The sequence below is a fragment of the Euprymna scolopes genome, chromosome 18 (assembly GCF_053919585.1).
Source record: "Euprymna scolopes isolate OS-2025 chromosome 18, ASM5391958v1, whole genome shotgun sequence".
Classification (NCBI taxonomy): domain Eukaryota; kingdom Metazoa; phylum Mollusca; class Cephalopoda; order Sepiida; family Sepiolidae; genus Euprymna; species Euprymna scolopes.
Window position 1 is genome coordinate 43,165,475 of NC_136499.1, and position 12,631 is coordinate 43,178,105.

General features: G+C 29.5%; 1 protein-coding gene across 3 annotated transcripts in view; it reads left to right on the top strand.

The window, feature by feature from the left end:
• The window catches only part of LOC145297592 (nucleolar protein 6-like), a 94,688-nt gene that overhangs the window by 34,746 nt on the left and 47,311 nt on the right, over positions 1-12,631 (top strand). For all 3 annotated transcript variants that reach the window (XM_080143643.1, XM_080143642.1, XM_080143644.1), the window contains exons 2-5: positions 5,349-5,549; positions 6,747-6,863; positions 8,053-8,235; positions 11,451-11,622. In XM_080143643.1, coding sequence (XP_079999769.1) covers positions 5,349-5,549; positions 6,747-6,863; positions 8,053-8,235; positions 11,451-11,622 — 673 coding nt within the window. The remainder of the gene's footprint in view (positions 1-5,348; positions 5,550-6,746; positions 6,864-8,052; positions 8,236-11,450; positions 11,623-12,631) is intronic.

Here is a 12,631-nt window from a genome sequence, read left to right on the forward strand (position 1 = left end):
TAATTTTTCACCTTGTGTTTTGACTTATAAAATTTGTTTAATGTTATAAATAATTATCAATAGTTTAGCATTAAAAAAAAATTTTTTTCACTATTTTTACGAAGAACACAACTTCTAAAATTTTTAATTTTATTTTCCTTTAGGAAATTCAATGTTGGTAAAATGCTATTAAATGCTTTGACGATCATAACTTGCATCTTCCACTTGGAGTGCGAATTGCAAACCTATATGACTTGTTTTTCGCCATTCCTTTCGATCCAGGGCAAGTTGGTTGATGGGCACCCAACTGTTGAGAAATGTCCAATCAAAAATATTTTCTCTCCACCTTCTCCTTGGCTTTCCTCTGCATCTTTTGCCTTCTAACATACCCTCAAAGCATAACTTTGGCAGGCCTGTCGTTGATCGTTTGACATGGCCAAAAAGTTTAATGGTTTTACTTTTGATTTTAGCAAATAGAAGGTGTAGGGAAGTAATTGAACAGAGGGTGGATATATATTTTTTTTTTTTTTTAATCCCCCGCCCCCCGATCAGGCGATGTCCTGTAATGAAACGCATTATGTGGTTTTGAAACACCTCAATCCGATTGGCTAATTGTGTAGTCCATGTGATGCATTTAAGGCCATAAAAACTACTGAGAGGACATAAATAAACTTTTACTTTAACATTTATCGACACCCTTTTTGATTTTAGAATGGTGCTATGTTTTTGGAAAGCCGGCCAACCTAGCCCGATTGTGTTTCAATGTCATCTTGTGATCAGTTGAGAAAGTCAGTTTATGCCCTAAATAAATGAGTTGGATGACGTGTTTGATGGGTTTACTGTGAATAGTAATGTTTAGGTTAAACTGATTTAGCTGTAGACATACATTGTTTTCTCTAGAGTTATTTCCAATTCTATCTCTCTTGCATTCTTTGCGAATACATTAACAAAAACTTGAAGTTTGTGTGCTTTGATGAATCGATACTAAAAAAGGATTAAATCCAAAAACTCGGTTTTAAAAGTTATGACACCGGAACTGGACATTGTTTAGCTAAAATAGGGAATTGTACAGTAGTCACTAAGCATGAAACGAAATATGAAACTGTATGGAAATAATGTGATAATACAAATTTCTTAGAATTAAAATTTTACATGTGTAATCATGGAACAATAAAACACTTCTTTTAACATTTGCGTTATTACAAAACAATAAAAGAATAAGAATTTTTATTATTGGTACCCCCGAGAAAAGGAGGGTGAACCTGTAAATTCACCTTTGTCCGTTCGTCTGTCCGCACTTTTTTCAATAACTACGCCTTGGAATTTTTTTTTGAAATTTTGCACAAACAATAGTGATGGACTTAATTTTTTTTTTTTTTTTTTTTTTTTCCATAGTGCCAAACTCAAATTTACATATGTTAAGGCCTAAAACTGCACCGTTTGTTCATTTTTCACCAGGATTTGACGTTCCCTGGGGGACTTTTTGGGCAGAACTTAATCATTTTTTTTTTTTTAATTATTATGTCTTGTTCACTGTGCACTCACTAGAGACAATGCATGCTTCACTTGTTTACATGTGTTGTCACAAAAAAAATAACATTATTTGATAATAAAAGTTAGACGTTGTAAGAATTGAAAAAATATATTAAAACTTTATTTAGAGAAACGTAAAAATATTTTTAAAATTCTTTTCGTATGAATATATTTTAAATATTTAAAAATTTTATAGAAATGTAGACTATGAAAGTTTAAGTTACTTTTTGAAATAAAATACTTCCATATGAATAGATTTTAAGCATTAAAAAACTATATTTAAAAGAAATGTGAAAAAATAAGTTTAATATTTGTTTCATGATAAAACAAGTTCCATATGGTTTTGTATTGTTTCGTGTTCCATATTTAGCGGCTTAACTTTGGAACTGAATGTTTGGATTTAACCCAAAAAAGAATTATTTTATCATTTTCTATTCTTTTTAAAATAGCGCCTGGTAATTTCAGACGAGGTTAGTTAGTTAGTTTGTTTGTTTTTTTTTTTTAATAGGTCACATGACCTAGATTTTATATGGTCAGACATCTGTGACGTCTCAATTGCATCAGTGCCCAACTTCCTTTAAATAGATTGGAAAAAATACACAAAACTAAATTTTGAGATTGTGAAGTCAACAACCAAAAGGGGGGGGGGTACTAAAGTCGATAAAAGTTGATTTTCTACCTACTTGGCTCATTTTTTGTTTTTAAATACTTTTTTTTTTTTCTATTTCAAATATTCACTTTTTACGAGATGTTAGCCAATACATGAAAAATGTCTGCAGTAATTTTTGTTGGCTAATACCTTGTAAAAAGTAAATATTTGAAATAAGAGTATTTAAATAAAACCATTTTAAAATTTAAAAAAAGTGAGCCAGTTAGATACAAAATAACTTTGGTGGACATCTACGAGATTGCCCCCCCTCCACACACACACACACATACACTTCTAAATTCCACAATTTTCACTTTTAAAACTTTTTCTGGTTAATCTCATTAATTACAAACTTATCTTTCAGATTAAAAAAAAAAAACTTAGAAAATGAATTTTTTATGACTTTTATCATTGGGGATCAGTTTTCAATTATAAAGTTCTATTAAATTGAACACCTACTTCTGGCCATCATCTAGAAAAAAAATGGTGACTTCTATGTGATCAGTGTATATTCCCATCTAAAAAAGGAATTACAAGGAGAACTTTCTTAACCCCTTTTTCCATTTATTTATATCTCTCTAATTATTCACCTAGGGTTAATTTCTTTCCAACTCCCTCCCTTCTCTTATCTATCCATCTACCTGTCTCTATCTGTCTAGGGTAACTTTTTACTTTCTTTCCAACTCAAGATTTTTTTTTTTTTTTTTTTTTTAAATAATTGGAATTGAGATGTGGTCGAAATATAGATAGATGCATGAGATAGGGAGAGAAGGGGATTAAAAAAGTTCTCTTCATAACCCCTTTTTTAGACAGGAATATTCACTGGTCACAGGAGAGTCATTCATTTTTTTTTTTTTTTTTTTTTTTTTAGATGATAATCAGAGAGTGTGCAATTTAATAGAAATTTATAATTGAAAAATGATCCCCCGAGAGAAGTCTTTTATTTTTTTTTTTTTTTTTTTCAAAAATATTTTTGATCTGTAATCAATTAGAAAAAAGTAAAAATTGTGTAATTTAGAGGTGGTGGTGGTGGCAATCTCGTAGATGTCTGCTGTAATTTTTATTGGCTATAACAGTTATTTATTGTGTATTTGATTTTTTTTTTTCTTTGCCTTAGTCGTTTGTTGGCTTAAATAAAAAACTTTTTAATCCAAAAATTAACACCAAAAATATTGCTTAGTGTTCACCAGTCTTCTAAAGTGTTCAGTGAAAAATAACCATTTTTATTAGGTATGTGCAAAATGAATGAATGGTCCCTAAAATATAAAAAGATTTTAACCCCCGTCTTCAATTAAAAATTCAGGAAATCAATCAATTTTAATGAAAGTTTCAGTAGTTATTAACTATTACAAAATCTAATCAACCCATTATTATTTTGTTTAATCTTAGTAAAAATGTATTTATGTAAACAAAAAGCACCTTTTACTAAAGTTATATCTCAAGGTACTAAAAAGAAAACACTCGTTTTTTTTGTTGTTTTTTTTCGTGTTTTTTTAAATATTTTTTATAAAAAATAAGGCATCATAAATGCTAAAAATGAAAAAAAAAAAAAATTTTGGAGTAGGGAGTATTTCTTATGTTATAAAAAAAAATCTTAAATTTCATGTTAATAAAATCAATATAATTTTAAGAAAGATTAATTTCTCAAATTTACTGAATTAAGCATTGTTTATTCAATATTTTCATCAAAAAATGTAATTACTAAAATGTATTTGATATGATTTTTAATAGGTTTATGGTAAATATTGAAACCTATTTTAATTTTCTCATGTCTGCAGGAACATGTACACATCGGTCAAAGGTTGTTTGTTTATATAATTAATCTTGAAAATAAAAAAGAACCTCAGGATCTAGACCACTATAGGAAAAAAAAAAATTTAAGTGAGATGATTTCTAACAATTAATTTGGACATATGGATGTCCAGTAATTTTTTTTTTTTTTTTTTTTTTTTTTTTAGTGTGTGTGTGTGTGTGTGTAAAACTGGATTTTCTGTTGCTGGTACTAATGATAAAATGAATATTTATTGATTTTAAACTGTTAGTAAAATTAAAATCTATATATTTGCCTCCCAAAGTGTATTTTTATGCTTGCAAAAACATATGCACTTATAACATGAGCTTTTATAGTAATCTAAAAATAATCTAAACAATAAATATTTAGAGGTTTTAAAAGAATTGGAATCTGGAATTTAGAAAAGGAACCGTCTAATTGTATCGAAATCGGAATCGTATATGTGAGAGAGAAATAATAGTGATACTAGTAATCTAAAACAAAGTAGGTCTAAAGTTCCCAATATTCATACTAGAATGGCTTACAAGAACCTGTGGTGTAATGGATATAATGCTAAGTAATAATCAATTCTGAAAGTTGAAGGCTCAATTCTCAGTGAAGGTAATATCAAGGGGCATAGCCAGGAAGGGCTGGAGTCCAAATTTTTATATAAAATATTTTTCGTTTCGTTTTAGTAAAAAAAAATTTTTTATATAATTAGGTCAACCTAAAAATTGTAATTAATGCTCATTGAATGCTCTTATAACATGAAATTTAAATATTTTGATTTATGAAATTTTTTTATATAATTACTTTGTCAAATTACACAACCTGATTAATAAATACAACTTTTTTGGGTGGCCCTAATTATAATTTTTCATGTTTCATAGTTTTTTGTTTGCCACATTCTGGTTGTAATTAAATCCTATAAATGTTCGAAGCAAAACGAAAAATGAATGTAATGATACAGAAAGTTTCATTTTGTTTACATACGAAAAAAAATGAAAATAATAAATATTTTAAACAAAATGAACCCAACCGTGCAAATTTTCCCTATAAGGGAAAAAATTCAGTTTACTTGGAAAGCACAGGTGGCTATACCCTTTAGTGGTATAAAGAACAGAATTGCAAATTAAAATTTCTAGCCGGTTATGGCTGATGGAATGAGAGCAATTACCCTCTATAAGTTAAATAAAGGGTTCTGTTCAAAACTTCATACATATTTCTGATTTCGTCAAAAAAAAAAATGGCTTGAGTGCCATCAAAATCGAAACTAAAACTTGTGAAAAATTCTTGGTAATCTTATCTTTTACAGGATCCAAGGATGCCTGAACAGTCCAGAATTTTATAATTCTTAAGATTTACTGATTCAAAACACTTTCTTTTTTTTTTCTTCTTTTTTTTCCCCTCTTTTAGCATTCCAAATCAGAATATGTTGAATCTGATGCCAGTGAGATGGACAAAGAATCTGGAGAAAATGAGGACAGTGGGTTGTCGGATCAGCCTCCAGCAAAGAAGTCTCGCAAGTCCGAGAATGTCCCTCTGCCAACAGTGGAAGAGATCAATGAATACAAACAAGTTGAAAATCTTCATCATTCTTCGCTTTTCAGAATGCAGGTATGCTATCTAAATTTAAGGAAAAAAATTGATGTTTATATGGGTGGTACAAACATGTCTGTAGACAGCTGGACAAACAACCATCAAGGAAAACTTTAATGAACTCTCAGATCTACAAGTGGTCAATTTGCAACAATGGGATCACAATTGATTAGCAATCTCATGCGACCTTGCCAAGAATTACCATGCATGGGCTTTTTCTTTGTTTTTAAAAAAAACTTTTTGAGTTGGTTGCAATGAATATCATTTGTTTAAAAAATCAGTTTAGATTATTTTTTCACCTATGCTGATTTTGTTTTCATCAGATATTTTAATGGTGTTTTCATTAGTGGCATCAGCTATCTTAATGGTGTTTTTTTATTGTTAGCATATTGAAAATTGCTGTTATTCTAAGAATTAAACTTATTTTTACATTAACTTTTTTTCTTAATCCATAACTTATGTGAGCTTTATTTTTACTATTGATAAGTATTATGGGATTGGTACTTGTTCAGAAATCCCTCCCATATGTAAAAAAAATCTTTGCACATACTCGTAAAAAAAAAAATAGTGTACACCAAAAATCGCATAAATTGATCAAGTAGTTTTATTTTTATAAAGAATATCGTTAAGCAAATTTGAGTTTTTCCAATGTCTTCAGTCCCTATGTTAAGAATGGCTTTCTAAAATGTCACAATTTGGAGTTGTTTCTCTTGTTCCTTCAAACTGTTTTCAAGATGGGATTGCAAGATTGTCACTTGTCGTTTACCCATAAAATTTGATTTTAAATAAAACTTTTATCAATTTATGTGACTCTTGGTATACAATGTTTTCTTTTCAGTCGTACAGATTTTTCTTTCTTTCTTTCTTTCTTTTTTTTTTTTTTTTTTTTTTTTTCCTCTTTTTCATTGAGGGAGTTCTGAACACACCCCATAAGATTCAACTTATTAACGATCCTCTAAGATTGTTTTGATATTACTATAAACCATTATAGATATTCCAATTGCTAATAATGTACTATTAATCGGTTCTGATGTTGAATTGCCCTTTGAAAAAAAAAAAAAAGAAATAAATTTTAGACTGATTAAAATATATATTCAAATATTTTCTATTAATGATTCCTGTTATATGACCTGTTCGAACCATAAAACTTGACATTATTTTAAGAATTTCTTGAGAAAACTGTTAAACGTTTTATTTCTTGATGCTTTTTTGCAGATCAATGAACTTTTGCATGAAATGAAGTTGTCTCTCATTAAGTCTTTACGAATCGAGAAACGCATAGAGCAACTGAAAAAGATCCTGTTAGATTTGCCACAAGGGCAAAAATATAACGTAAGTCGTTATTTTCAGGTGTTGCAAGTGTCTTATAATTTTGCATTTCCGATTTTCTCTCTCTTTTCATCTATAATTTTAGACATTTTCATCCCCAAAATCCGGTATTTCCTTTTTATTACACAACTAGCGGGGGTTTGTTTCCGGGACGGGGGGGGGGGGGGAGTTTTAAAAAATGTTATGGTAGGTAAGTAGGAAGGATCAAACCCGGAGTCATGAGTAAAAGTAGGAAAATAAAGTGTGAAAAAAAAAACAAAAAAAAACATCTGCAACGTTAACAGTTCGGCCACCAAGAAAAGTCCATTCCAGTTGTTTAGGAAAAAAAAAAAAAAAAAAAAAAAAAAAAAAAAACGACTACGGTAGGTCAGCGCGAACGTGAAAATATAATGTGAATTGTCCAGCACGCTAACCACTACGCCACAGAGCACTGCAGCTTAGTTTAGTGATTTTAAATAACTTCACATGAAAGAACTACGAAGCCAAACCGGTGTTCTCTTCTCAACTGTTCCTTGTGAACGATACCCAAACGGTGTTAAGTGGTGGCAGGGGGAGGAGGAATTTATTAGAGAGAAAATATTTTACCACTTCCATTGATCTTAACCGATTTTGGCCGTGACTTCTCAGCAGAAAAAGTATAGAAATCTAAGATTATCGAGGAATTTGAGAAATAATAAGCCTATAACACACCTCAGATATTGTTCTGCCGTTTGTGCATATTATATTTGCATGAAATATCTTGATTTTTAATCCTATTAATGTCAAAATCAGACGGGGGAAAAAAATGAGTTCATTTTATTTATATAGAGATAAGTTATCCCTTTTTTTTGTTTTCACTTTGAAACATTTAAAAAAAAAAAAAAAAACAATTTTTTCCAACTTTTAATTTTTAAATAAAAAAAAACCCCTTAAAATTGGAGATTTAATTGTATTTTCTAATTTATTTTTAACCTGTATTTGGTCAATCATTGAATAAGTGACCTAAGATATTTTTTTTTCTTTTTGCTTGGAATCATGCCCCTTTTTCATGCAATTTTACTTTTCTAAAATGTCTTTTTAGCTCACTAGATTAAGAACCTGTTTACATTGTCTTGTATTCATGCATTTTTATTTTCTTAAAATATGCTTATTTTATATAATTTTGGCTTTTTCTTTTTTTTTTTTTTTTTTTTTTTTTTTTTTTTCTGAACAGTTGGTTGAACAGAATTGGGTTAACAATCTTGGTATGTGTGTCCCTTTGATTCAGAACCCTCACAAAGTAAGAGGAATGTTTTGTTTTTATCCCCCTAAATCGGTCACCATTGTTGGAAGTTTCCTACAGGGTACAGCCATCAAAAACAAATCCAGAATTGATGTAGCTGTTGAGATGCCGCAGGTAAATTAATTCTTTTTTTTATTTCTTTTTTTTTTTTCTTTATCAATTTTCTTAATGTTATTTAACATCCATTTTTTTTTTTCTAGACTTTGTAAACACAGAATAAAATCTTTTCTATTTATTCATGTAATATACATGATCTTGTTTGTTTGAGGAACAGTCTCTACCAAACTCCTCTTTTAAATTTTAGTCTATAAATTTGATATATAGAGGATTAGGGCATGTGGAACGAATTCAATTTAGTCTTTAGCAAGTAAAAATAGCTGCTAAGGGGTCAAATATACATTTATAGGTTAGTCAATTCATTTTTAATTACTTATCTGATAATAGCTCAGATGGATTCCAAGGCACCCAAATCTTTTTACTTTGGAAATCCATATTGGATACACTATAATAATCTATAGAGAATCGACTATAATAATAATATGAAATTTGAATGGATTAAAATATCCTGTTTAAGCCTATTTTACGACCAGGCAATTCTGGGCAGCCTGCTAGTATATGAACATTAATATTTTAATAATTTCAATGTAAATTTATTTAAAAAAAAATAAATAAATAAATGAATAAATAAAAGAATTTGCTGTTTTACAAATAAGGGTTATAGTCAGTTAGCATACTTAACTTCCGGCATAGCGCTACCAGAAGTGGTGACAAGACAAATTGGTTCCTTCACTTTTACTGTATTTTTATTGTGAAGTGATTTATTGAAATGAAATAAGTACATTATTGAAAAGTATGCAATAAGAATATTATACAGATAAGAATAACACAATTAGTCTTTATTTTGCACTTTTAAGAAAAAAAATTTTTTTAATTGCTATTTTATTTGAAATTTTATACGAAATATATTTATGAAGTTATAAAGATAAGTTTTTTAACATTAAAAATAATTTTTTTTATTTATTTATTTTTTTAATTTATGTAATACTATCAGGCCACTCGGCATTTCCCAGTCGTAAAATTTGGTTAAATAGGATATTTTGATTAATGCAGATTTCGTATTAGATTATATTGGACCGAATATATAGTAATGATTTAAAGTTTTTAGAAAAATGACTCTTACGCCATCTTAGACCGAGAATCAAAACCAAAACGTTTAGCATCGCTTTTCCCTGGCAAAAACCCAAATATAAAGTTTTGCATGAGTTCAAATACCCTATATATTAAGTTTCATGTTTGTAGACCAAAAACTGACAGGAGTTTGTTCGGCAAAATTTTTTAAACATAATGTGAGGTTTGTGCTTATAACTTTTTTATGTAAATATTACACAAGTATAAATCATGTAGAATATCTGCATGAGTATAATTACACATAAGTTTATGCGTACTAAGGATGATCATCCCATAAGTAAAACTGAAGAACTAATAAGGAATTAATTAAAATGAATGTTTAAAAGAATATGCAAATTAGCAAGATCTTTTGCAGATGAATGCAATTCCACAATCCATATATAACAAAGTTGTATTTTCTTTTTAAATAAATAGAAAAAAGGGTTTTTAATATGAATATCAATACACAAATTTATAGGAGTATGGATATATATGTTTATGAAAGTGTAAAAATAAAGTTATTGAAATCAAAATAACCAAATTTCAAACATCATAAAAAATAAAATTATCCAATACATAATATTCCCAAAATAGTTTTAAAATATGTTAAAGTGTTTTCAATAATTTAAAAAATAAAACTAATTTCAATAATTCCTTATCAAAATAAGACTGAAAAAACTTATCAATGAGTATTAAATAAAAAAGAAAAGAATGATCAGAAAACCGTAATAAAGAGTATATGCACAGGGAAGATATAAGTGTGAGGGTGGGTGGGTGAAGGAACTGATTTGCCTACACCGGAAGTTAGGGGGTATGTTAGCTGACTAGAACCCAAATTATACACAGATCAGTTTTTTTTAAAAACAGTCAGTCTCTGCAAAGAAAGGAACATTTGAATACAAATTCTAAAACCAAAACTATGGCAAAATAGAACTATTTGTTGTATTAAAGTCAAAATCACTGAATTAAAGAAACCATAACAAATAGTAAAGTAATAGTGTCTTTTTTTTTTCTTTTTTTTTTTTTTTCTTTTTTTTTTTCAAAACCAATATGCACATTAGTTAACCTTTTGACTAATATTGCATACATTAGCAATATAAAAAATGTGCATCTATTGTGTAACTTTCAATAAATAGCATTTTGACTTTACCGTTAGTAACAGAAATTGGCCAAACTTTCACATATGTTCATTATACAGTGTAATCTGGATATAAGACATCTTTTCTGGTCCCTACAGCTTTCTTATACCCGGGTTACACTGTACATTAACACAGGCTCTAATTTGGGGCCAGAGAAAATCTCTTATATTCGGGTTACACAGGGGATGGGGCTTTAAAAAAATTGAGATTTGCTTTGAAATGGTCTATTAAATATTACTTAATCAATTATTTCCTGATATTTTTATGGCTGTCAACACACACATACGCACATAAAAACTAGGGTGGAACTGTACAATGCACACACACTCCATCCTTTTTTTTTTCTTCTTCTTTTCGTCTTTTCAATTTTTTTTTTCAACGGATCACACCGCTTATATAAGATTTTTCATTTAATCTAAGGGCAATAATGTTAAGACCTTTATTATCCAAAATAATCTGTGTTTTCACTGGTCGCCATGTTTGTTTTTGCGAGTATGCATTAAATTTTTGCACGTTTATACATTAATCCTATATATTTACATTTTTATACCTTAATTCTATATACTCACTATTCCATAGGTAGTTATAACATATACTGACCCAATTGGTCAGGGGTAGTCTACTATAAATGCACGAGCGTGGTTCAGGGGCTAGGGAATGAGGGTGGAGAGTTGTGTGTTTTGGTTTCGATTTTAGTTGATGGCACCCAAGTCATGTATATTTTTTTCTTTTAGTTTTGATCTCACTACTCTCTCTCTCTCTCTCTCATATATATATTTTTACATGGGGATCACCACTTATCAAGGCCCAGGAGCCACTCAGGGATAAGGGTTATAACATTTAATTTAATATAATAATCGATAGAGAATTGTTCCTGTAATAAATATGTAATCTACATGAATTAAAATATTATATTTAATCATATCTTACGACCAGGCAATATCGGATAGCCTGATATATCATAAATTTATTTTTTTTATTTTTTATTTATTTATTTTTTTTTTTTTTTGTGTTTTTCCATAGAAATTTTACCAGATGAAGGATTTTATGAATCACCGTTATATTCGTAAACGGGCATTGTATCTGGTCACCATTGCCAACCATTTGAAAGAACAACCATTTGTCGATAAGGAGATGCACTTCACGTATCACAAGGGAGACCACTTCAAACCTATATTGGTCATTTCTCTTACAGGTAAAGTATTTATTGGTTCCCCGATAAAGGGCCTAGTAATTCACTCCCATTTGTGTGTTCGCACTTTTCTCAATAACCATGCCTTGGATTTTTTTTTTTTTTTTTTTACTTTTGCACAAACATTAGTCATGGTGAAATTAAATTTTTCACTCATTGAGTAGGACCCTGCAGACTTAGTTTTTTTATCTCAACAGTTGAAGGATAGGTACTGTTTCTAGATTATTTAACCCAAAAGGTAAATCAAACAAAGCAGAACCCTCTAATTCAGGCACAAAAATAAAGGCTACCATTCTTATAGATTGTATTAAATTTTCACCACTTTTAAACAGATACATGAATGATTATAACTTTAATCTTTCCTTTTTTTTATATCACCATTTTTTTTTTTTTTTTTTTTTTTTTACTCATGAGTTATTTGGGACGCTAAAATAATCCTACGAACAATGAAAATATTTTAAGTAAAAAAAAAAGAAAAAAAAGACTTCGTCTCCACAAGAGCATAGTCCAGCAATTACTGAGGACGTTTACAAAAAGTTAATTACAAATTAACAAACTAAGAATGAAAATAATAATTTGAATAACAAAAATGAATACATAAATACTATACCTGAATTATGATCTCCGCAAGAACCGTTTGAAATTACCAAAACAGTTTACGAAAAGGAAACAAGTCAATTAACAAATTGAAAATGTGAAGTAATAATAATACGTGAGTACTATACCTGAACAATTAAATCATTCGTTGACATCTATGCTGATGACACGACCATCTACGGCAACACATTAAAGGCTGTAAATGACAAAGTTCTCTCTGATTCTCTCTCCTCTGATCTCGAGCGCGTGGTTCAGTGGGGGAAGATGTGGCTGGTTACCTTTAATGCATCCAAAACCAAACTCCTATCCTTACATCATCAACGCTCTGATCCCCATCTGGCATCAATTGTGGTGGATGGCTCTCGTCTGGGTGAGGCCCCGTGTTTTGACAAGCTTCTGGGTTTGACCTTTACTC